The sequence below is a fragment of the Eutrigla gurnardus genome (assembly GCF_963514095.1).
Source record: "Eutrigla gurnardus genome assembly, chromosome: 1".
NCBI classification, from domain to species: domain Eukaryota; kingdom Metazoa; phylum Chordata; class Actinopteri; order Perciformes; family Triglidae; genus Eutrigla; species Eutrigla gurnardus.
The window spans coordinates 27,417,040-27,444,839 of record NC_139915.1 but is presented as its reverse complement, the minus strand read 5'-3'; the positions used below and the strand labels follow the sequence as shown (position 1 = coordinate 27,444,839).

General features: G+C 39.9%; 1 protein-coding gene across 1 annotated transcript in view; it reads right to left on the bottom strand.

The window, feature by feature from the left end:
- Positions 1-1,312: 1,312 nt before the first annotated feature.
- Positions 1,313-27,800, bottom strand: part of map2k5 (mitogen-activated protein kinase kinase 5) — a 47,285-nt gene continuing 20,797 nt past the window's right edge. Inside the window, exons 17-22 of the mRNA XM_084007950.1 lie at positions 26,619-26,648; positions 22,620-22,646; positions 22,249-22,281; positions 16,610-16,671; positions 15,537-15,582; positions 1,313-4,659 (exon numbers count right to left, since the gene is read on the bottom strand). Coding sequence (XP_083864076.1) covers positions 4,549-4,659; positions 15,537-15,582; positions 16,610-16,671; positions 22,249-22,281; positions 22,620-22,646; positions 26,619-26,648 — 309 coding nt within the window. The 3' untranslated portion in view covers positions 1,313-4,548. The remainder of the gene's footprint in view (positions 4,660-15,536; positions 15,583-16,609; positions 16,672-22,248; positions 22,282-22,619; positions 22,647-26,618; positions 26,649-27,800) is intronic.

Here is a 27,800-nt window from a genome sequence, read left to right as displayed (position 1 = left end):
ACCCAGCCTCCGATTCAAAAACAATGTTTGAGGAACACCAAGTCACGTGATAAAGCTGTGAAGGCCGCGAGGATTTGCGATTTTTTACGAGTTTGTCTTCTTCAGATCACAACTACCTGATGCTCAAGACAAAAACTGCAGTAATTAATCACAGGACCTCTCGGCCTTCTGGTAATTAACCATCGTTGTGTGTCGATGAGCTGATGCGACGTAAAAGGTGAAGATGCCAAACCGAGAAGCCGGAAATGTGTTTGACTTCGGCTTTGCACATGAATGTCTGAACTGTTTATCAAACCTTGTAACGCTTGAGTGGCTAGCAGGTGTTTTAAGAACCCATAATGTAAAAGCTGCACACATTAATAATCAAGAAGGCGAATGTTAATTAAAAGGTTGACTGAGATTAATTATGAAATGCAAATAGGAACTGAACTTAAGACAGCAAGGTGCTCACAGGTTTGGGTCATTCTACGCTAAGACACGCAAATGTCAAACTACTAATGAAGCGACCATCATTTTTTCCTCCAGTTTAAGTCGAGTGAAGAGTTGGGGCCGAGACCTGGAGATGTCCCGAGTCTTCTCGTCGGAATTTTAAAAAAAACAAAACAAAAAAAACACAAGCTACTTTCCATTCCAGCATTAGGCACACAGAACCAAAACGGATGCAGCGTAAAACCACAGCCCTGCAGTGGACTAGGACACCATATCAGGGCCATTGTAGGTAAAAAAAACAAACAGACGAAAATTCACAAAAATTTCAGAGAAAAAAAATCAGGAATTTACGATAAAGATTATACAATTATCAATTTGTGAGGAATAAAAACTGAGTTGGCGAAAACAACATATGGATGAGGTGATAATAGGCTAAATTCATGACAACACTTATGACATTATGGTGACTCAAGAGTCCAGTATTTCCTTGATGCTAAATTTGATTGCAGTATAATTGTACAAGGAAGATTCTTTCTCAGTAAAGCGATTTCTTTGCTGCTGTTGTAGTTTGCATGACAGTAGTTTAACTTGGTGTACCAGTGAGGTAACTTAAATATATTTAATTAAAATATATAAAATATAATAACTATCAAAAGCAAACATAAAACACCAATTTATTGAAAAAAAAAATCAATCAAACTGATAAAGGAAGTGAGTGTTGGAATAAAGGTCAGCCAGCCATATTCACTAGGGTGGCACAGAGAAGCCTGAAGGTCATGAAGGTGAGCATGTCAACAGAACAACAGAAAAAAATAAATAAAATAAATAAATATTTATTGTTGTGTGTGGAATCGGTGAAATCACCTAGAGAAACGGACCTGAATAAATGCCAAACTTTCCAAAATGATTATGTTTAAATACTTTTTATTCTATTTGTGCATTATAGTTGGAATATGTGCCAACACAGATAATTACAGAAAAGGCCATAGTCAGCCAGTAATATCACAGCACTAATATTTCTGCTGAGTCCCATCACTGACTTAATGCTTCGTGGTTCAGGCAAAAGAAAGAAGAAAAAAACAGGCCAAGATTCACAAGCTGAAAAGTAAAAAAAAAGAAGAAGAAAGAAATAATAAATATGTTCACTCACACTGCAGATTCATACTTCAAAAACCCCAGTCAATGAGTACACTGCCAGACTATAAAATATGTGTCTGAGCTCACAGAACATCTGCTCAGAAATAATTTTCTCCTTTTTGGTTTCATCTGAGTTGCAAGAATACATTTACATTTGCAGTTTGTTCTTCAGCAGCCGGTGGCCACCACACACACATTTACTAGTTTTACCAGACTGAGAAGTATTTATAGCTTCAGTTACATTTAAGGCCGACTTGATGTAAGGCGGATGTCTCACAGATACGGTGGAATTTCATAGTTTGATGAATATAATTAACAATATACATTATGTGGTACAGTGTGAAGTACGCATTCTATTCAATGTGTAACTGTCGGATAATCCGTGTTCATGTATTTCAGTAACTGGGATGTTTTCTTTTGTTTTTCCACCAAATAACAATGTCCCAATGTTACGGTAGAAGTATATGTATGTACATAAATTGGTATTAAAGATCCCATAAAAATGGTGTTATACAGATCTTATTCACTGAGGAATCTCGTCTCAATAAGTTCTGGGCACAACCAGTAGAGAGCGCTGTAAGAGGTTTCCCTCACACATCAAAACCCGCTAAATTAAACGGTTCAAATTAAATCCGATGGGCTGTACTGATACCACACAGTACTGATACCACACAGTACTTATACCACACAGTATGCACCTGTCGTTGTAATCTCTAGGAACAGAAAGTTGAGCTGAAATGAAAAAGGCTTTTTTAGATCACACCTCCAGTCATATTATGTATCTTTGAATATCCTAAATTGAATATGCACACTTGCATCCTTGAGTATCCTAAATTTAATATGCACACTTGCATCCTTGAGTATCCTAAATTTAATATGCATACTTCCATCCTTGAGTATCCTAAATTTAATATGCATTCTTCCATCCTTGAGTATCCTAAATTGAATATGCATACTTCCATCCTTTAGTATCCTAAATTGAATATGCATACTTGTATCCTTTAGTATCCTAAATTGAATATGCATACTTCCATCCTTGAGTATCCTAAATTGAATATGCATACTTAAATATTTTAGTATACTAAATTTAAAATGCATACTTGCATCCTTTAGTTCACTAAATTTAATATGTATACTTGGATCTTTTAGCATACTAAATTTAGTATGCACGCATACAGGAATAATTATGCAGTAAGGAGCTGGGACACAGCTTGGGATTTCCACACAGAGGTTTTCTTACACTTCCTGTCCCGAGTTGGGTCAGTTCTAAAGGAAAGTTAATGTTACTCAAGTGGCTAACAAGGCTAAACGAATAACCCATCTTGAAAACAAGATGCTTGACGATCAAAATACAGACATACGGCAGACTCGGTCATGTAACAATACAAGAAATATAAAAGAGTTCCCAAAGTGTGAATGAAGGCCAGTGATTCAAATCAACCAAAAGCACATAGTTTATCTTACACCATTGTAGGACAAAAACGACTCATCACGTGTTTAATAAAACGGGTGCTTTTAAGTCTTTTCTGTAGCGCTGATGCACCGCTGTCACACCGGTCGATGCTCACACTGTACACATCATGTCACTTCAGGCCGCCTCCATGTCCCCTTTGTGGAAGAAATGCCATTTAATTGCACTTGAGCTTTACACACTTCAACAGCTGCACACGGAGACCTTGTCAAATTATTGGAGTCATTTAACCCATTTTGTTTGCCTCGGTCATGAGAAATACATATAACTCACCATTTGGGTCGTCAGTGGTCTTTGGTGTTAAGTGCGCCGCATCATTATTTCACCCTATATCAATGGATCTCATTTGGCAACAAATAAAATTATATATTTTCTGTATAATACACAACATTTCTTGCTAAAAGTAAGGATTTAGTGGTGAGCAAGTGGATAAAATAATAACTTACATTTTTAAAAGTGTTGGTTTAGTTATTGATATAGATCTCGTTTCTGTTCTTGTCCACAGTTTCTCTTATTGTTAATGGATTCTAAGAAAAACAAATAGCTACTGAATGAAAGTGGAAAAGTGCTTCAGCACAATTTCCTCTCCAACAGTTCATTCAGCGACGTTCAGCGTCAGGCATGTCTGTGCAAACGGAAACAAAAAAAAAGAAGAGATTTAAAAACAGGAACGGAGAAAAAGCCTGGTTCCCGATGAGTGAGAACAATTAATTATTTGGTCAGTGCGCCTGAGAACCAAGAAAAGATGCATGTCAATATTTCACTGCGGTGTGTAACACTGCAGAGCTGCTTCAACCGACACCGCAGGCTTGTTCTTCACTTAAACGCCCCTTGAAGACAGAGACGGAGCTTTGTGTCCACTTTAAACCCCGAACCGAACAACATTAGGGAATAAAACCCAAAACCAAAGTTTTAGTTTTGCAATTACAGTGAAACCTAAGTTTGCTGAGGTAATAAATTACACCACTGGAAAAAAAAAACAGGCACAAACATGGGCAGTTACTCACAGGCAAAAAAAACCCCTCCACTCACATTCACTAGAGGGCTGTCAACAGGAAAGCGGTTCTTTGAGATACCGTCCTGGAAACAGCGTTTTGCAGTCTTTATGCTTTCAAGTTGTTGCTTGATCCTTTAAATCAGGAGCGTCTGTCTCCGTTCACCGGACGCCGATGTGCTCACTGCATTTCTGGATACTCTGGAAAAACCGCGAGAGCGAAGCTGTGGATGGAGACCCACATTGGAAAGAAAAGCGCAGACTCTCTGCACCTGTTTTTGGATGCAGAGATTAAGAGGAAAGGTCCAAAAGGATTTCTTATTGTGACAGCTCACGACGGCTGTTACTTAAAGAATCGCTCACATAAAGCTTGTAACATCTAGTGATTTCTGTCCCCGTACATCGAGTCACCTGGACAGTGCATATGGACGTTGCTTCACTTTGAAGCCTTTGATTGAGTGTTCAAGGTTTTGGGATCAGATGTCCTGGTCCATCACGGGCGGACAGCGGGAGGACGTCAGACGTGTCCCTGAGCCTGCTGAGCTCGTCTCTCCTCCAGACAGCGACAGACCCACATCGACACCACCTCCGCGTTTCCATCGTTAAACTGGATGATGAAGGAATGATCCTGAAAAATAAACGTGTCCAATCACTTTCATTTAGAAAACAACTGACAAGTTTGGCTTGGTTTTATACAGAAGAAACATTCACATACAAACTAAATGAGTGCATTTTAGTTTTATTTGCAAAACTTGATTTGCTATACTAGTAATAAGCTGAAGGTTGTATTTTACAAATTAGTCACAACTAATTTGTTATGACTGATATTCCTGAAAACAGATAGTTGTGTTTTCTTCTTTAGTTTGGAGAAACAGACAGGAGTAGCAGCATGGCAGCAATGTAACGTACTGCTGTGAACGGGGGCCGCAGCAAAATCATATTTTAGCCAGCTACAAAAGTCAATATCCATTTAAGCGAATGCTATATTTAGAATATTTTCACCGCTTTATCTTCCCGTCAGACAGCTCTTTCTGACGGGGAAGTGAAGCCGTTACAGTCATCTATGCTCTCCTCGCAGTCAGCGACACCGGCGTTCTGAGAGGTGAAATTAATGCTTTTTTTTGTGTAAAGGATTCTTGTAGCTTTGAAAAGAGCATATATATGACGGCTTCAGTTCCCTATCAGGGAAAGGTCTGACGGTAAAGATATTCTAAAAAAAAAGCGTGGACTTAATCTGATATAGATTTTTTTTAGAAGTGGGCCAAGTTTGTTTAAGTTTGCTGCTTCCACCGACCACCAAGTAGATTGCTTTGCTGTGTTGGTGCTCCTGGGGGGCGTGTCCACCACCATCTACTGTAGGCAACACACCGACTTTATGATTAATACCTCATAAATGAAATGCCTCGTTTTCAACTACACTTCAAAACATCTGAACGTTTCCCTCGACTGCATTGACAAACCAAATTAGAAATAATCCCTAAAAGACTAAATGTAGCAACGATTGTCTTCAAATTGTGCTGGAAAAGTACAATTTAGAGATTTAATATTTGAATACACATTTTGTGTGTAAAAAAGAAAAGAAAAAAGAAATAAGTGCTGCCAGTAATCTTACTACTTAGGCATGACCTTCAGAATAATTGTCTTTCGACACGGAAAAAAAATGGACCAAAGTGGCCGTCAGAACACAAGTAATGAGCTTCCTCATAAAACAGAAAAAAAGGATATACTAACAGCTATCAAAAAAGTTTATACCTGTTCTGCAATATAATGTTTTATTATCAAACAGATTGGAGCCACAAACATTATTACCCCTTTATGCGAAGGCTTTGGTTCAGTTCTACTTGTATAATTATTCTGAACCATGAATAGAGAAATAATAATAAAATACAAATAAACTAAACAGGAACATCATTAAACCCTCTTAAATATTCATGTCCAACAGATTTGCTTTTAAATGCTAAATGCTTAAGTAATGGCTTGTCAGGGCATTTTAAAGAAATATCTTTAGCAGTTTAATGATCGACATGAGTCATAACAGGTTGTAAAATGAGCTTCGTAATAAAACAGGCGGTGAAACACACCGTCTTTGTCGACTATTTAAAAATGACTTAAGAAATGCCTTTGACTATGATATTAATTCTTTTATACAATCTTAATCACAACCGCTCCATCAATAGTGCCATTAAATTAGCTCTTAAAACAACCGGGAACATACAAGCCGTCTCCGTTGATTGGTAGCTCATGATTGGTGTTCACTTGTTACTGCTGCAGGATTGAAACAGAGATGTCACATGTGATATCTCAATGACAGCGGTCCCAATCACCGGCCTCATCCAGACCGGAGCCAGAGGTCAGAGAGGTCACACGGGGGTCAGATGTGAGAGGGGGAGGAGGTTCTAAATGAGACACTTCGACTGAGGCCGACCATGAATTTTATTTGCGGTGTTGCGATGTCCAATTAGATACACAACGCCGCGGCCCGCCGGTTTAAATGAACTTGTCAACACTGATTTCAACGACAGAGGTCCCTAACAAGAGACTGTCAGTGTTAATGGGAGGTGAGTTCCAACCTAAGTTGGCCGGACACTGCGCGGTTTATTAATGTTGTACGTTGCGTCAACTCACACTCAAAGAGATTAAATCAACAGTGTTGAAAATAAATCTATGGAAGATAAAAAACAAAATGATCCGTCTGTTCTGCAGCTCATTGTTCAGCTTTATACCACAGGGCAGTCAGTCTCAGTCAAGAGTGCACTTTAAACAAGTCATGTAAAAAACAACTTCAATAATATTAAAACAAGCTCACTTCACTTTCTAAACTACTATACAGCAAACCAAATGTCATGACGTGTCATCCCATCCAGATCTCTACGGCACATAATCAGACGTTGTGTCATGTGACCTCCCTCAAAACACACAACAAATGATGACCCGATCCGTTGGTTGGTTGGAGGAGACCAATTTGAAGATAAAATCAGGTTTAAGACACTGAAGTAGAGTTTGGCTCGACTATTAAGGGGTTAAATGAGCGTCCGACCAATAAAACGACCAGAGATATATCAGTATCTGAGTACATCTTGGCCAATAAGTGACAAGACAGTACAGAATTATGAAATATATGTTTTAAACCAGCAGATAACAGATGTTTTGGCCACCGACTCCTGAGGAAAATATCCTTCTGATAAATGCTCCACTATGTTCACCAGCTGGTCGTTAACTCTGTCCGTCTGATATTCGGTGCTCAAAGTGAAGTTCTAAAGTGAGTAGCGTTGTTGTCAGCTGTTTAAATAAAAATAAAACATAATAAAATACCCCCGGCAACACCCAAACTGGTGCAGACAATGTGAGATTAGCAACAAAGTAGGACACACTGGTAGTGGCGGTCCACTTTCTCCCTCCTGGGATCCGCCTTGTCTATTTGCGGTTTCACCGACAAATATGTAAAACTGAAGAATACGTACAGTATGTAGAATAAAGTGAAGGGTGGGAAGTTATCATGGCATCCTTTATAAAATATACCTAAATCACTTTGTTTGACTTCTGTTCTTTCTTGTCTGTGACTGTTTGACTTTGATCATTTAATCACCACAAGTTTAGTCTGGGTGTAGTTGAACATTTCTTTAAAAGAACATGTTAACACATTCCAGCATGCTCTAATCCTGCACAAAATATAGAGATTGTGAAGGACTGGGGGGGAGCCCCATCAATCCTGTTGTCCTTCTAATGGGCAGCTGGGGTTAACACAGTCTGAGGTTAATTACTCTCATATCAGTGTGAGCGTGTGTGTGTGTGTCAGTATGAGACGGGTGGAGTGGACGCTCCTGGGCGCCCCTATGTGCTGAAGACCCATGTCATCAATCATTCTTCCTCAGTAGAGAGGGAGTGATACAGAAATAAAGAAGGAAGTCCTGGGCGAGGTTTTTAAAATCCAGCTCTCTGCCTCCGTTCCAGAAATGAACCCCGACAGACCAGAGACATCTGCTGGAATATGATGTGGATGAAGGTGCGTCCAACACACCGACACACACACCATGCAACCACACATCCATGTATGCCAAGACACTGAAGAAACACAACACATTCACTCGGGCAATTCACACAAATAAGCATTGCCATCTGCTTTGACAGTATGCATGTAAATGAAAGGAATAAAGAAAGTGAGAACTACAGAAAGCATACAAGAGAGATAGAAGGAAATAAGAAAATAAACGTGTTAGGTGGTGTATTTTAATGGAAAGCCAATAAATGGACCTGGTGTTGAGATTGTTTTCTTAACTTCTGTTTCCAAGGTCAAGAATCAATCTGAACTTTTAATCCAAAATGGACGACAGGTTGAAAAAAAAGTACAGTGCTCAGAAAATATGGAAATTTGAGCATCTGCAGTTTGGTCTGCATTAAATCCTGTGATACCATCGAAAGCTCCAGAGCGGCTACTAAATGGACCTTGTCAAGTCATTGTTTTGTCAGAGTTAAACTTAATTGTCCTTTGTCCTTATTTTGGTTACAACCTAAATTGAAAATAGTAACAGATAAAACTTTCTGCATTAATGAGGTAACGGGCACACTCAGATTTTATGTACCATACACTGCTGTAATTGTCCAGAAGTGGTGGAATCAGCAAAATCTCATCTGCTGCAAATATCAGGCACGTTTGTGGGGACTCAACTCCCTCCAGGTACGTTTAGGAGCATTCCAACATGTGTCTTCTGAATACACATCTGCAACTAAACCGGAGACAGAAGATTGCTTCCAACTCATTTTCATATCGTCTCTTTTTAAAGGTGCAATAGGTGGGACTATCAAATATTTCTTCTTGTTTCTCTCATTTGTTTATCTTCTTGGGAGCCCTTCAGATTTACTTGCGACCCCATCACTCAAAATACAAGACCCCACAGGTTATACTCGCAATAATATGAGACAAAAGCTGCCTCAAGTCTTGCTTTAATACAGACACAAACAGGAGCACACACACACACACACACACACACACACACACACCCTGATATTGAGTATATAAGGAATACATCCTCTGTCACACATACATAATCGCCTTATAATTAAATTACCTGCAACCTAAATTATGTACGGTTCCTGTAAGGAAAGAGTTATAAATACAGGGTGAAAAACGACTCCTTAGTCGGGTCATTGAAGGCGTCCTGACTTTGTGTTGTGGCGGTGCTCGGACAGAGGTGACACAGGGGAAAGACTCGTTTAAAACTTACATTAATCACCGTGTGGCCACATCAAAACGGGATAATCACCTGCAACTGCCCCGCTCAAACAGAAATGGCCTGAACCCAGGGGAAATTCTACCTAACTCTTTAATTGTTAGAAGCCTTTGATGAGTCCGTTTAATCTAAGATTAATTTATGCGATTTTAAATAACTCTATGTATGATTAATATGCTCAAAGGAAATTAAAAAAGGAGTTTGAGGCAATTATAACAAGAGACTGGTCATCACCTCATTAGAATAGTGTTGGAAGAAACGTGGCGTGATTGTCAGTGTGTGTGTGTGTGTGTGTGTGTGTGTGTGTGTGTGTGTGTGTGTACGTGTGCGTGTGTGTGTGAGACAGAGAGGAGGGGGAAGAGGTAGATTGAATAACTAGGTCTTTACAGATTAGCATGCTAATCACTCGCTCCCACTGGAAACTGGCTAGCATCGGTTAGTGTGTGTATGAGTGAACAGTGTGTGTGTGTGCGTGTGTGTGTGTGTGTGTGTACTTTGGTCAATCTTAGTGTGGAGGAAATGTAGGGACACTTCTCTTCGGCGAGTTACAACGCTCTTAACTTAATGATCCAAGCAACTAATGCCACTTTCAGATCTATCTGCTGCTTTCAAAACTGCATAGTGAGGCAGCACTTTCTCCAGAGAGCCGGCCATCAACGAGCCACAACACTAAATGTTAGCAAACCAAACGGAAAGACAAAGGAGAAGTAGATGTTAAAATAAGAGAACACAACCATCTTTCCTCACAGCTGAGTTTAGTCCCGAACTAAATGTACAGAAGAGCAAAACTGGAAGAAGTGGTGAGAAATGAAAAACCCCATAAGAAACCAATCCACTCTAATAGCAATTTAACTGATTAACTGACCATTTACATTTTCACCAGAAATGAGTACAGGGTTATTTCAGCTACAATATTCACAACTGTCGAATTAACAAAAATAAACCTTGTTTCGGTCAAATCAAGGATATTTCCTCCATGTGTCGATTTTTTTTTTTTTTTTGTTATTGTACGAGATTTCAGTGTAATTACGACTCCGGCTCTCGTTCCAAATGACGTGACTGAACAGCTGCGCGGCAGCACCCCACTGCAGTCGCAGCATGTGTGAATGGGGTTTATGTCAATGCAGACCCATGGGTGAAATGTGAAAACATTTGGCAGCGTAGGTGCTGACAGAAAAGTTTAGGGGAGGAGGACACACCAGCAATTTGGAACAAGTCTGAGACGAGAAGGAATCCCAAAGATGATACAGAAGCACGCATGTGAAAATCCTTTTCGCACATGTAGCGATGTAAACGCCTTATTCCTCAGACATTAAAGCTGCTTCCGAAGTTTTGAGACGGACGAGGATTAACCCCCACCCAAAAACACACAGACCATGAGATGTGTATGTACAAACAGTCAATGAGCTCTACTCAAAAATGTTAAATGAAAATGAATGCAATTATTAAATAAAGGAGCTCATTACAACAGCTATAGTATGGATTAATATTAAGGAATCGGGGTCAATAATCATCCACAGCTTTCGATACTGGCGCTACGAGAGGACGAAACTTGATGCTCCTCAGCTTCCGTCTGTGTGTGTTTGTTTGTGAGATCTGAAAGTAGATTTAGTCAGACGCGGGAGAGGTTTTCTTTGTGAGGAATCGTGGGGCTCATCTGGTGTCTCCGGGGTTGAAAGGGGGCTACGAAATGTGTGCGTGCGTGTATGTGCCTATGAATAGAAAAGCAGAATAGGAGGGCCGCAGTGACAGGGGTGCTAAAAGGCTGTGTGAAGGCTGCTGGCTGGGGAACGGGGGATGATGAGGGAGGAGGGGGGGGAGGGGCACGGGGGTGTAATGTCCATCAAATCACAATCAAAGCAGAGAATTTAAGAGTGTGGGTCCATCACTTTTGTTTTTCTTTTCCCTCATACACTAATATTAACAACACGCAAAAACAAGCACACGGATACACAAAATAATGTTACCTGAACACTATATTTTCTGTCTTTCTTGCCCTGAAGCAAAGAAATAAAAGATGCAGGAGTCCAGGCCTTGTATTGAAGGTGAAGGAGAAAGACAGTCTGTTTCGAAGCAAAAAGCAAAGAAACCTCAGACAGGATGGGTCATCACTAAATACCTGCAGCTAGCGTTCTGGGAGCAGGCCAGTGGAAAGTCTCCTCAACTGACCAACGTCATTAGCTTATGATGACAGGATAGGGTGTCCACAATGAAAGATGCATTAGTATACGGGGAGGAAAACACACTCGCTTTCCTTTCTGATGGGACGTCATGTGATTCTTCTCTACCACTTGGGAAGAAAAGAGCAAAGATCTCTGATACAAGTGAAGCATTGAGCTTGATGAGGGGGGATGGGACCTTAAACTTTATATCACAGTATTTTTTGGCCGTATGTTTTGGCTGTATGTCTATTCCCACTTCATACAGTTGGTTTCACACTGTTTTGCTGCTTGACATACAAAGAAATGCAGTAATGTGCCAACAAAGGCAGTGAAGAAAAAGACAATAAGCTAATAAACATGGCTGTAAACAAAGCTCAAATAAAAAAAACACCAACAAAAAACCCAAATGTTTTACAGGAAAGAAAATGCTTTCTACAGGTTTGTCAGGCCTCGAGGGTTCATTAATGTGTGTAAACAGTTGTTGTACCGATAGCATCCCTATGGGAAACCTTGTGTTAATTATTCATTATGTCCGAAGGTGGTCACTGTATGCGAGGTGGGGATCTTGTTAAGTGTGAGCTCATGAGGGCTGCGCGATATTTTCACCTTACATTTCGTACATTTTTAAGGTCAATGCCTCAATTTGATGCAATTTAAGAGGCTAAAGCTATAAACAATTATGTGCTCTAGTAAAAAAAATGTATTCAGGTCTATGGTGAGGATCCTCTTGCCCAGAATGGGTGTTGTAAAAAAATTAAATATATATGTGAAACTGTGGGCCTACCTAGACTCTAGGTAATTAATCAGAAATACTGGATTAGTCAACGAACATTCATTTTTCTTTGTATCAAGCAGCAAAAATAGTTACAATGAATTTGACATCACCACACATCCTGCTATGTGACTCTTGCTCATGCACCCAGCGCAGTGTCGATGTGCAGCCCACCAAACCACAGGGCCCCTTTAATATATATTTGTACTCTAAGTCTGAAGCTGGCTTAAATGAAGAGTAACAATGCTGTTTAGTGGTGTTTTAGAGCAACAGCTGAAAAATACCAAACAGATTTTGGGTTTTAGTCATTTGTAAATCAAATTAATGGTTTTCTAATGTTAACTTTCGCCTCACAAAACATGTTCAGAGCATCCACTGCCACCACCATAATAGACATAAAAGCTGGACCTGTGTTTCCATGCGTTTATCACATTGTTGTAGAATAAAGGAAGTTACATAAATGATGTCAAAGAACAATGACATTCTTCAAGGTAGCATCGTGCAAATGCATATGAATTTGTATTTTGCATTTCTCATCTAAAACCTCCGGCTGTTGTGCACCAACACAACTCCTTCATGCTATTTCATTCAATCATTCATTTTGCTGTGTTAGCAGCACTGTTGCTCTGTTAGCACTACCACATTTCTTTTGTATTGTCCCTTTTCTTTCACCCTTTATTCATGTTGGGAAACCAAGACAAAGCTTTACCGTTCACTGCACGCCATATTTAGGTGCGTTAAAAAAAAGTTTAACTGAATAGGATAAAATATTAATAGTAGGAGCAGAACATCCAGTACAAGTAGTTGAAACACACTGTATCAGGCTTCAGGGACAGATCCCATCAAGAGCAGGCATGCAATCAAACAGCAGCCCTTTAAAGAACGTCTAATAGGATAAAATCCCAGTGAAAATAATGACGTCAATAAAAGCTACACCAGTGATTAGAGAAACCACATGCTGAAACCTATGAGCAAACTAGAGCTACTAGGTGAGTTTTTATGGCTATAAAACAACATTATTTGCTCAGTGTCTGCACTATTGTGAGTTTCCCCACATCACCTTCCAGAAGAAATGAGATGCCGACATTTAAAAAAAACTAAAAAACTGAGAGCAAATGGTGCCACTTTCTGTAAAGCAGAGGGAGAGCAGAGAAGGGGAGCTGTGACTAGGTGTATTAACATACAGATAGAATAGGTAAAGAGTTTTAATGTAGTCGGGAGGCTGAGGGGAATGGGGAGGTAGAGTGAGAGGTGGGGAGGGACGAGGGAGCGAGGAGGGGCAGAGGGAAAGACAATCAGCAGGCTGGTGCCACGAAGGCAGGCATCCATGACCTTATATCTCAGTTCATTGTGGGCAGAGGAAGAAAATGAAAGGCCTACAGCAGGACAGAAATATAGGTAAAGGGAAGATGAGAGGGAGAGGTGGAGAGAAAGTGGAAGCTAGAATATATATATATATATATATATATATATAGAGAGAGAGAGAGAGAGAGAAACTCCGGACATTTTAAAAACAGCACAGGGACCAGTGTATTTGAAGGAAGAAGGAAGTGGAGCAGAGTCGGAGGAGAGAGAGAGAGAGAGAGAGAGAGAGAGAGAGAGAGAGAGAGAGAGAGAGAGAGAGAAAGGAAACATTGACAGGAGCAGTGATGAAAATGTTGCCATGTGCGCTAAGGTGACCCGAAGCATTTAAAAACCAGGAAGGAGGGGAAGCAGCTTTAGTCCTCGTATTATTATGTTTTGGAATTAAGCTTCGGTTGTGAAAGTCATGGAGGACACAAGAAACCTCAAGAAGACACTATGAAAAAGAGCTCATAATTGTCTTATTCATTTTCTTCTTTGTGGAGTGAATACAAAAGCGGCGGAGAGAGTTTTCACTCAAACTAAAACATCCTTTCGACATACGAGTATTAACGATTGGAGGGTCACTCAACACAAACAGTGGAAGTTTCAAATTGAAAAACGAAAAAAAAATCATCCAAAGTTGAACTCTATCCCTCGGGATAGCCACGTGTCTGGAGGAAAGCATTCCCAGTGAATGTCTAGACAACAATTCCCTTCACTCCTCCTTTCTGGTGTGAGACTGAGAACATACAATCTGTTAGCAGCTCTGCATTCACACCCTGCAGCCTCCGCTCCCCACAACACAAACTGTCGCCCCTCCTCTCTCTGTGGACCTGACTGTCGCTGTCCTTGGTCCTGACACGCAGAAACCAGAGCATGTTGCAACTCTTAAAAGGCAGTTTGTGCAAACTGCTGTGGCCTTGTGTGCTAATGCTAGAACAGAGAAAAGTCTGTGTGTGTGTGTGTGTGTGTGTGTGTGTGGGGGGGGGGGGGGGGGGGGGGGGAATTGGGAATATTGGGACATACATCCAAAACATAAACGGCCAAGAAGAACTGGAACTTAGTGAAGTACTCTTCAAATCCTTATACAAATCTAGTGTAGAGTATATAATAGAGTCTGGGTGCAAAAAAATCTGGGATTTGAATATTAATCAGCTTTTCAAATGCAAGCTGCCTAATTCTTAGACAGGAAGTCTCAGCTGAGTGAAAATCAACCAACTTTTACAGCAACCTAAAAGCACACACACACACACACACACACACACACACACACACACACACACACACACACACACACACACACACACACACACACACACACACACACACACACACACACACACACACACACACACACACACACAGGTGGGATTCTGCCATTCAAATATGCCGTAACGTTTGTAACTTGGTCTTGATTAAATGCATTCTTCATTCTCTCATTCATTTGAGAATTAATTATGCTCTGTTTGTTACGTTGTTGTAATGATGAAGTCGACATGGGGACACCTTGTTACCGCTGCGTATACAAAGACAGGCAGACACACACTTAAAAAATAATTTCCTTTGGCCCCTTGCTCAAATTTTCATTACGGTATAAAACTTAATTTTCGGTAAACTAGAATGATTTGACTCTTGTACAACAGCGTGGCCCAATTCATTCAGGATGGAACCAATGCAGTGAATTGAACTAATTATTGCTGAAGTAGGTCTCAGTCCTACCTCAAGGTTTTTCGTTGCCCTCTCTCTGACATCTTTCTTTGGTTGCAAAAAGTTCATTACTGTTGTTTCCACACAGCAATCCCAAGTTTGAGGGTCCTTGACCCAAATCACCTCAATCAAATTACAATTGTCTACGCCTAAAGCTGCAGAGATAATAACATTATGTTTAATTGAATTTTCATTGGAATGCATGAATATGACCACCGTCCAAATACAGGTATTCAAAACTTATATGTTGTGGTCCTTGGAAGTGTTTAATCGATGTCTTGTTTTAACTCACCATGAGGTTATTGGGGGCAGGCCTCTCTTTGGGTTGCCGCCGCATACTGAAATAGATAAAGACAAGCAGTCTTAGCCAGCCATCATTCAAACTGTGTTTGTAAATGTGCAAAAGAGGGTTAATTTCAATGGGATAATTGACAAGTATAAATTAATAATCAAGAAGAGCCCCTCGTGGCAGAGAAGAAACTAAAAGAGTGGGCTTGATAAATACAGTATCAAAGAACGACAAAGAACATGTACTTCACATACTAATTTCAATTAACATGATCCAGAAGACATTGAAGTCGTTACACCGCATTCATTCAGTGGATTTATGTGTGTTATATGTGTCCTTCTCTTTAGTATGTATATCGCACCAAAGCAGGGAAGGTACCTTCGTCTGTACCGAGAGAGAGAGGTGCCCCGTTTGAGTAAAGCAGGCATGGGGGACAAACAACAGATGGTATAGCCAGCTAGTGACACACACACACACACACACACACACACACACACACACACACACACACACACACACACACACACACAGACACACAGACACACAGACACACAGACACACACACAGTTTGCATGTGGTTTGGGTGTGTATGTAGATGTTTGTGCAACTGTTAAGGTTACAAGAGGCTAATGAATTAGAGGCAAACAGAGTAAACACTGTCTTTGTCCTGTTGCATTAGATAAATCAATTATTGCATGGCTTTTCATTCAATATCAGCAGTGCTGAATATCAAAAGCTACAACCATCACAACCCCGACGCATTAAACACACAGGCAAATACACTTTAATTCCATTGTATTACCATTACACTTCTGATTCATGTCCCATAATTCGGTTCATCTGTGTTAAATGCAGCTTGTGGTCTTTGTAATTGTTCAGTCTGGCTCTGTGGGGCTCAGATGGCTGACTGTGCCACACAGATTGAGCTATTATGAACTAGCATCACAAACAAATGCACTACACAGTCAAACATTGAAAACAGACCCTTTCCCATTTAAAATCTGAAGGTGTTTAATGAAATAATTTAGGTGCCTGACCTTGTGACAACAAAGCATATTAAACAGTAAGTGACTCACCACTGAGTAATGAAGTTAACAAACTTCTCACTGAACTGGCCGACAGGAAAAACTGGAGGATCCTGTGGAGAGGAACAAAACAATTTGGACAACAGGTCACAATTGGGATATTACAATTTAAAGAATTTACATCTTTGTAGAAACTGAGAATGTACATAACCTTCTGCATCTTAAGATTTGGCGTGTGTTGCCATATATTTTTTCTCTGCAGAAATTGAGGGGGAAAATGATGTGTTGAGGGCTGGCAGTGGCAGTGATGCAGGAGACAGTGATGCTGTCTGTCACATGGGCAGTGTGGCTGCTCTAACCTGTTAACATGGCCACTGGAATGAAAAACAAAACGGAGCGGCGGTAGCTGAACGTAACCATAGAGAGTATAAACTCCGTGGGAGTGAGTCTTTAATTATCAAGAGACTAAAATTCACTCACAATATGAGGGTGACTAAATGTGACTAAAACTAACATGGACATTTAATCTCAACACCAAGACTAAATCTTGCAGTCAAAATGAACGATAGCAAGTGTGTGTGTGTGTGTGTGTGTGTGTGTCAGGCTTGTGACATGTTGTCAATGGAAGGTCTATGAACCGTGTCATGTAGAACAGCTGGGCCACACTGACCCTCTATTACTGCCCCTCACCTCATTACTCCATCCATTTCCCTATTCTCACTCAGCCTCTTTCCTTTCATTTAGTGGCCGTTAATATTTACGCTGATTTTTACCCTCCATAGAGACAAAGCGTGTAGCAGTATCAAATTAACATCTGTATTCTCTTTTTTTTGTCTCAATGCCAAAAGACTCTTGAACGCATACCCCCCTTTCTAGTGTTTAAAAAGAAAAAAAACAAGAAAAAAAAGTCAAAATTAAATACGGAATTAAAATAAAAAATAATCAGGTTTGTTACAATGATAAAAAGAGAGGTCTAAGTAACACATTAATTAAAAAAGAATGAAACAATGGTACTAAGAATGTATTATGGTAAAATGTGGTAGAATTTGTATTCAGATTTTTTGACACTAGATCGACTGTAGCATTCAAATATGTAGTCAATATAAAAATACAAAAGCTCATTCCTAATGATTATGAAAAGTAGCATTAAGTAATAATCAATAACTCTGCATGACTAAAATCTTCCAATACGTCACACAGATTGTTGAAATGTAGAATACTGAAGATTCATGTGACATCAGACAATATCAAAAAGTCCTCCGAGATTTAAAGTATGCACAGAAGTGACATCCGATGATATGAAAAAAAGATATGAGGAAAAATACACAAAGTACTCAGATATGCACAAATATTATAAAGCCTGGGTCCACAACCGGGCGTTTATTCAAATGTGGGGGAATTAAACCTCTTTACATCCGAAAGACCCGCTGTGCCATTAAAAACACCTCTGGGCAGTGTTCGCTATTCCTTAATGCTCTGATCGGCAGACTCCCGCAAAGCATGATGCATGAACCCATTTAAATTAACAAAGGAATGGGTTCCCTTCTAATCTCACTGCACTTCACAGTGCTGCCGCCGCTTGGATGAGCAATATATCATAGCACACACACACACACACACACACAGAGAGAGACACAGACACACAAACAAATGCCCTTGAGCAATGCACACCACAAGCCACGCGCACACTCTGTTTAGAGGGAGGGTACCAAATAATTTGCAATCACTGTACTACAAAGAGAGAGAGAGAGAGAGAGAGAGAGAGAGAGAGAGAGATAGAGACAGAGAGAGAGAGAGAGAGAGAGAGAGAGAGATCAAGTGGACCCACAGTTTGTGCAAAGTGTTGACTACACAACTAATCTATGTGGTGTAGGCTAAATCTGATACGAAATCTCTCTCTGCATTTTCCCCACATATTTGCATGCACCTTTTCACACACACACACACACACACACACACACACACACACACACACACACACACACACACACACACACACACACACACACACACACACACACACACACACACACACACACACACACACACACACACACTCATGTCCCCAGCTGAGAGGAACACCGCTGATGCTTTGATGTGGCAGCAGGCGATAGGCACAAAAGACGAGCACGCTGATGAAAGTGAAGCGTCTGCGTGAATTATTCCTCCGGTTGTCAACGCGCTCCGCCACGAGACAGAACACACACCACGAGGGTACGAGGGTACAAGTAAATATACATGTCATTGCCATGAAGCAATTATTAGGCAGAATCAGATCGGTAATTACAGGCTTGAAAATAAAGTGGGAGTTCTTTATTAGCGGAGCCACTTGCTATGCAACAAGAGCAGAGAGGCACATTAATGAGGGCGGACAACGGACAGATGGTGGGAACAACTACAGAGAGCTTCTCGTTTGAGACGTAGGCTGAAGAAGGTGAGCACGGTGCTCTGGCAGAGAACACTTCAAAAGACGCACCGGATCATTTCTGTCGGTGTGTGATCTTAAATGCACCTAAGTGGGGAATCGCCAACTTAACTGAAATGGAACATCCATCAGGTCAGGGCTGGGCCACACATCGTCAAATCATATAAATATGACTCGCATTTATGCAGGTTATTTCTATTTCCAACAGACTACAGTAGGAACGGTACAACGGTTAACAGATTTCTGAAACAATATATGCAAAAGCTGTGCACACCTCCAGATAACAGATAATAATTAATTGTGTAATCATTGATTGGTATGTATTTGTTGACACACTACCATGATACATGTCCATTACTTGTACATTGCAATGACAACATATGTCAAAAATAGTCCACAAACATCTCTCTCTACTATCTATAACTATAATATAAAAATCATGTTATGTAGGCGGTGCACACCTTGTATGAAGTTGATTCAGACTATGGGCTGTAAACTGCATTCATCAGCTGTTCTGAATAATATTACAAAATGCTGTCTCCTTTGTCTAAATAAGATATGGTTTTGGCAAGAACTGTATTTACTTTTAAACTGTTCATTTTGCACTAAAATCCTTGATAAAATGAGAACAATACACACTACCTTTTGTTATTCAAGTATTTAATTCACACAGTATGGTAAAATAGGCTTGTGGTAATTTCATACAGACTTTTATTTATTTAACATGCTATGGTGTGATATATATATTGTTATAAAATGACCTATATCATGACAGATGATCTTGGCCACATCACCCAGTACTACTTTCTCGTCTCCTTAACATTATATTTACTGCTGAGGTCATGACTTTCAAGGCCATGTGAAAAAAAATATTTTTAAATCCTCTGCGTAGCCACTTTTGTATGTAAGATTTACTTCGGAGAAAACTAAAATCCTTTGTGTCTGTTGATGTGTCTACTAAACTTAAATTTCATCTCCTTATTTATTTGGTCTTTATTTTGAGCCTCGTCAGACCCAAATCTTTATTTGAGCCTCTTAGCCGAGCCTCACTGTGTGTATGTGTGTGATAGAAGAAAAAAAAGAGAAAGGCAGACCGTTGCACTCCACCCCCCACCACACACATACCTCTAGCTACAATAATATTAATGATCCACTCACAGGAGCCTATTATTCATTCAGCCATTAAAGCAACTTTCAAATCCCCAGTGGATATGCCACACACACACAAAATCAAAACATCACAAAGAAAGAAAAAAGTATTTCGGATCACATCTACAGTACGTACTAACGGGCAGTACTTACTAAATGTCAATGAGGGCGATGTCATTTATCACACCTGCCATGAAGTTGAAGTCAGGTGTGTCTAGCTCAATTACAAATACCTTAGCATTAAATTAACTACTCCATGGGATCATTGGATGGCTTTAAATTCTACAAGCTCTACTATAATAATAACAAACTTAAGTCACACAGCACTTTTCAGAACGGAGCCAGGACTTGGGAACAACCAGCAAAGCCCTCTGGATCCTGAGGGCCTTTACGGTCTCCAAGAGCCATGGTGGCCTCAGTCTTAAAGCTACAGAGAACTATAGTCCACCGGATGAATCCATTGGTACAACCACATCAAGGGAGCTGAATAACGCTCCAAATTCATGCTAAATTTTGTAGAGGGAATACAGGCATGTTGAATTTCAAAGGGGTCACTTGACCTCTGACCTTAAGATATCTAAATGATAATGGATTCTATGGCTACCCACAAGTCTCCATGCCCATTTTATGCTAATCCTATGTAGTTTTTTTTTTTGGCAGTTTTGACGTTTTAGATACAAGCATGGATTTTTCAAGCCTCGGGGAAACACCACGGGTCAGACGGGCCACAGGAGAGGAGGCATCCCCGACCGCTCCAGAATAAGTTACGATGTATGATGAATAAGATTTGAACCAGTTTAGAGCAGTGCACTGGATGCCAAAGCACTCTTCAAGGCAAATGCAATACAATGATCAACTGTGTTCAATGCTGAGCAGAGATAGAGAAGAATTTAAATCCAAACAACTCCAGTATCAGCTGTAAGAAAAAGATTTGCATTCCTCAACCCTTAAATTCTCTCTCGTCATACTAAAGGGCGCTTAGCCTCTTGTCTGCATGAGCTGGGAGAGTAAGGCAGCGTTGGCCCGCTAGGGACTACATAAATTGTTCTCTTGCCTCAAGGGGAGGAGCAGGACAAGGCACAGGGAAAAAAAATGTTGAGTGATGCCTCTGTCAAGCTGACTAATGAACAGTTCAGCCCGGGTCAATCCTTTACAACCAAAAGCATTTAATTATTAATTACGGCCAAATTATAGGCAGTTAAGGACAAGTGGCATTGTATGTTTAATGTGTGATATCGCCGGGGTTATTGTGCTACTAGTCTATGTCAGCAAATTACTAAAAAAAAAAGAGAGGAGGGAAAGGTTGTGATCGCTGCTTTTGATGAAAAAAATAAATCAGTGTGAGCTCACATACATGTACACAGACATAATAAAATAACATGTTCACACATTAAGAAAACTGTGTGTGTGTGTGTGTTCGGGGAAAAGGAGGGGGCATGAGAGAATTTCAGTGTCAGATACCTAGATTCCAACCTAATTAAATCCTAAACTTCTGTAATGTGCCACCGCTCCGTCTGGATTTAATGATGAGATATATCCAAGTTTGGGGGTATTCCCAGTGTTAAAATCAATTACAATAAAAATGTGAAAACGCAGCAAAAAGGAAGAGACTGAATGAAAGATGAAGGGCACGGGGAAGTTACATTTCAAAGCAGAAAAGTAAAAAAGAAAATTTGTTTCTTCCCTTTCTTGGTCTAACTGTCGCTTTTATAAGCGTCTATGTTTACAGTGTTGTCTGTATATTGTCAAACAATACTTACTAATTAGTAGATAAACTCATTGTCTTCAGTGTTTTAATTGCCTTTTCATATAGGAACAAACACCCAGTGCAGTCATAAGAATAGTCCTGGTTAAACAAATGCTTGGCTCTGTCGTACACAGAATTCAAAGCTGTGTTGCCGTATGTGTGTGTGTGTGTCACTCATGACAGGTCCAACCTCTACAGTAATGTGCGTGTGCATATGTGCATTGCCTGAGGCGGTTGCATAGGGTGAAGGGTTGAGTGAATGGGGAGCAAAGCCGCCTGAGTGGTTTGCTTCATTAGGAAACAAAATATAAGCTTTCTGGGCCATTAGGACTGACTTTAGATGCAAAAGCACATAAGACGACGACTCACCTCATCAACGATGCATTGCAGTAACTGGAGAGGCTGAAAGAGGAGAGAGAGAGACACGGGGAGATGAAAAAACATGTCAGCCTACATGGAATTTCTTGGCAATAGGGAAAATCAATAGTGTGATGGGGAAAAAAAAAAGTATCTACTTAGATTAATCAAATGCAGCGAGCTCAGGGAAAGCAATCCTTCAGCTCCTGCATGTTTTTTATTATTCCATAATGGCACCAAATGTAATACCAGCAGTTTAAGCATGAGCTAATATTTCATTGCAAAAATGCAATTTTCAAATGAGGGAGCCAACGGAGAGTAACAGACTGTAGTGTGGGAGACCTCCATTTCCCTTCTACCTCTTCTAATGCAATAAAACTTACCATTAAAGATCCTTGGTTTTTCTGAATCTGGAGGGCAAGACAGAGAAGAGGGGACAAGGCAATATGTAATTAGCGCGTCATAATCAAGACGTTGCACTTGGACACATTATGATCACTAGGAGAAAATTATTGCTTTCCTGTTGGCAATTTGTGAGTATGCGTTTACACCATTTACATAATGAAAACACACAAATGTTAATGGCCTTGTTCTCATTTGCGGAGAATGGGGGTAAAAGATCCTCTAATGCTGATTTTCAGAGGAGTACTTTAGTCATACCCTCCAGGTTATCTAAATGTGCTGGAATAACTGTTACAAACAGTATGAGCAAGCTTTGTAATGAACATGCTGTATGTGTCGATTTCTCAGGTGCACACGGACCGGGGCACGCTATGCTACCTGCACACGCGATGACAACAGTGATTTGAGAACAGGATCGTTCAAAAAAACAAACCCAAATAACTAGTGTTGGGGCATGGCAATCAGTGGGAACAAAATATGTATCTAAGATGTTCTCTAATTATATATATACAGTATATAATGTATATTATCTGATGTACTAAACATACTTTCTATAAACACAAAACAGGAATATGCAACGAAGGAGCTAGAATAGGAACTTTTAATTGGAAGATCTCGACGCAGCCTCTGAGATAATGTCTTAAAATGTAAGTGACACTGCAGTGAAACTGTAAAAAGCGTTTAGTTCTCCTGCTTAAAACCCCAAAGGGCTGAATTCATCAGGACAATCCGTTTTAATTAAAAAAAAAATCAAAACAACAACAAACATTTAAAACTTCATCATATAGACTAAATTATATAAGACCCTAGAAACTAGGCTCAGCTAAATGTCTAAGAATGGTAAATAAATTGCTCATTTCTCTGGGTCTTTTGACAGTGCATTAGAACACTTATTGATTCACTCAATTAAATACAGGTTTTCACAGTCTGCAAATACCAAGAGACTCCTAAACTGCCTCTATATCCAGTTTTGCCTGATTCAGACACATTAAAGGCAACTATGGAAAACGAATTTGTTCAGAAATAATTACTAGGACAAAATTGCGTGCTGCTCCAGGGGTTGAAATTGGATAGTGGGAGACTTATTCAAGCAAAATTGAGCACTTATTCTTCTCGTACTAGGTAGCTTGACCACATATCAAAAGGAGAGCTTTAGAAACGCCTCCTTTTCTCTCCCTCGTAACAGTCTCATCAGTGTGGTCTGAATATCTGGGAAACATATCGTCATCTTTGTGTCCGTCCTCAGGGTAAACATTGCTTAATAGGACAATTATACTTAAAGACTTTCCAATAATGGTGATGTCTTCACTCTTTCCTCTGAAACCTGATCTAAGAAGAACAGACACATTGATGACAAGCAAGAATATTTAGCTGTAGAAGGTGTAAAGGGACCCAGGTTCTATAAGACTGTGTAGGAGAGTGGATATAAACGATGACTGTAATTGTGTAGAACTTTAGCTTCTTGACTCTCTGAGCTTTGTGAAGATGTTTGAGCGACATCAAGCTTTTTTTTAGTTATTTGAAAATATCACAACTCAACGAGATAATAAGTATTCACTATTTTTAGATGTTAAATGATTTCTGCTACTTTCAAGAGCAACTCAATAAACACTTCTTAAATATCAAAGGGCTGGTTCCTTTCTTAAGAATTTCAAAAGGTAAAGAATCAGAAAAGTCCTACAAAAGGCTTCCTTTGTGATCCAAATGGAGATGTCACTATGAGAAGATGATGAGAGGCACTCTGATAGCCTGAAATCCACACTGAGATTATTTCATTCTTATAGCCGAAAGCGTCAATACTGCTCAACCTAGATTGACTACGTGGTAAATTAGAGTAGATCTGCATCACCTGTTTGATTTGCAATAGAATAAGTTCTATCAAAGTCAAAATAGTACATTTAATAAATAATTAATATTGTTTACAACACAGTTACAGTCATTTTTAGAGGAAGAAAAAAAAGCAGCAAAGAATATGAGTCTTTGTTGTTTGATCGATGCAGCCAAGTGTAACAGAAGCTCCTGAAACATACACATAAATAACTGACACGCTATTTCATCCAAAAATTCATTCAAATTTGAGAAAATATGACAGAGAAACAAAAACAACCGCAGAGCAAACAAATCAATCAGAAGCAATAGCGCTGGCGGCTGTATACACATCATATCGGCTCTGGTGTCTTCAAAGACTTTCAGAGCGAGCCGTGCAAAAAAAACTCCATTAACTCCTGACAAAGGACGCAAATGAATCCCGACATGTGGTGAAGTGGTATTAAAGAGACCATCTCTAATCATGGCAAACATGAGGTGATGATTCCACTGTGCTTGCACACACAAAAGAAATGAATGAGGGATAATGCATCAAGTAACCACAAATGAAAGGAACTGGCAATCAGACTCCAAAGGGACAAGCAAAAGCGCCCAAACAATGCTACGTTGGCTTTTCAACAGTGAAAATCATGGATACCTCAAAGCCAAATTAAACTTTTAACAACTTGTTCTGTATCTTCCACTAGTCTACAGAGGAAACTGTGCCACTGACTCTCTTCCAACCTCTCTCTCTCTCTTCCATCTTCTCCAACTTCTTCCTCAGTATGTACTAAAATGTTCTCTGTGAAGTGTAGCAGGGTGTTTTTTTTTTCCTTTTTTTTTGCACAGACAGCTGTGCCAACGTCTGCAAAAATGACAGCTTAGGCCCGAGGACGTTGGCTGGCTGCGCCTGACGAGCTGGATCTGAGCGCTCTCGCCACACCGCTCTGCTACAGCCTGCAGGTGAACTGTCTGCAGTACCATATGGAGTTAGGGGAAAATTAACACTGAGAGGAGGAAAGCTGCGTGACAGCGGAGGGCCTAAACTATGAATCGAGAGGCGCATTTGCAAAAATACACTACGAATTAAGATGATAATGGAAGCACTGAATGAAGAATGGAACAGCACTCCAAAATCATTCCATAGGTTGTATATACACACTCCACACAAGCAGACATGCTTCATATGATTTCCAACTCCAACATTTAGTAAAGTGGCCTCCTCTTCCCTAAGAAGAATAGTTGATATAGTGAAAGGAAGCAAGTCAATTATGCAACCAGGTAGATAATGAAGTGGTGGTTACATCACACGCTGCTTTTTGAATCAACCATTTCAAGTTTCATTTGAGTGACAGAGCAGTGCAAGTGTTGCATACATTAAACCTGCAGTGAGATTACATAGACAAAGATCAAATGTGCCAACAGGGCAGCACAATGTCGAGACTTATTTTTCTTGGTGATCTGACAAACAGTGAGAAGTTGTAGCTACTGTCCATGTGTTAAAATAGAAATGAAAACCCACAACCTTTGTATTTTATAAGGTTTTCACACACTCCCCATGTAGTTTGAAGATCAAACTCTTCTTTCGATCCGTCGCCTCACATTTCGTGAAGGCAGGTGGCCAGGAGGTAACCTGAGGTAACCATATTTAGATTACTCCACTAGGGATTAGAGAGATAAACCCATCTTAAAAGGGATAATTAAGACTTGATGGGATTGGGAAGTCACTTCAGAGGTCGGCAATTACATTTGAGCAGGGTTTTAACTTAGTGTAATGAGGGGAAAAAAAACAAACGCTAACACCTGATTTAAACATTTAAAGTTGTAACTCAATACTGAACAACTAATCTAGAAAGAAATATAGATAACAGAAAATTATATTTTGAGATGAACACTTAGGGTTTTCTGAACATGCTTCATGTGATAGTGAGAGCAACATTTCTAAACATGATTTGAGAATCTGAAATCCTTTGAAAACCTCTTCATATAGATCATTTACTGAGGAGAATGTTTAAAAATGTGTATTGTTTTTTAAAGATCATCTTATGAAATATCTTAAAATAATAATAAAAATAATAAATAAATAATGAATCCTCACAACCAAACACCACCAAGAATCAGGATATTTAAGATGGAGATAGATAAAAAACAATTTAAATTAAACAATAACTCACCTGTGGATAGGGGAACATGCCTAGCGCCAACTGTGTAAAGAAGAAAGAAATATTAAGTACTACAGCATATAAATAGATTCTTCATGAAACATTTGAAATAATAAAAACATTGGGGAAAAGGTGGAGTCAGTACCGGGCCTGTGGATCTCTGCAAACACCTGTACAAATAATTACAATAGAATCAAACAGCCCCTCCATAATGCTGCATTGATGCAGCTCATAATGGACAATTTTAGTCATTTTGTATTTTCATTTTAGGCAGTGCCTCATATATTGCCCACCCTCCTAACAGATGCTATGTGAGTGTTAGTACACATGCATTAACGTATACATGCCTTTCCATTGCCAGGGTTTTAATGAGATGGAATCCAAGACACAGAAGGAAAATGCTCCTAAAGCCACTGATTCGTGCAGAACTTGAGACTTTCTGTCTTTGAGGTAAGCTTAGTGCCCACCTGCTGATAACACTTCCTCATAAAACAACATCAGCTATTAGTTAATAACCCCCCCGTGATTACCACCTGCGGAGAACAAAATAGAGGGATAAAGAGCAGGACAGGATTGTGGGACGGTTGCATGCAATTTGTGTTATTTTGGCTGCTGGGGGGGCGGGGGGGTTGGGTGACAGCTCTCCCTGACATTTGGCAAAGCACTTGGGGTGGGCATTTTTCATCTTGGTCAAGGGCAGCTTATAGGCAACATTACATTATTAAAACGTCAACATGCTCACGGTCTTTCCTTGAACATAAATAGAACAACTAGTAGGCTAAAGATCAATCCAAATCGAGTGGGACTGCAAGCCATTTCATTTAGCTTAATGCACACATCCACAGCTAGGAATAAAGAGAACAGGGCCGGGGGGGGTCCACTGCTGTACCACTCTCTTTATCACACAGAGATCATGTCAATAATTTTGACATGGCTCCTTCCCTCTGAATTCATCTATTATTGTTATAATTGTAATGATATTAAACATTATTGACGAACAAATGTGAGGCAGAAGCGCATTTAGCTCTGAGCCTGAGAGAGAGAGCCAGAGAGAGAGAGAGAGAGAGAGAGAGAGAGAGAGAGAGCTGTGGACAGAAACAGATGGAGAATCAATAGTGTCAGTGGGAGGACAAGAGACCAGGGAACGTTATCCTGAAATTAAAACATTATTTTAAAACACAGGGTGTCAGTCAA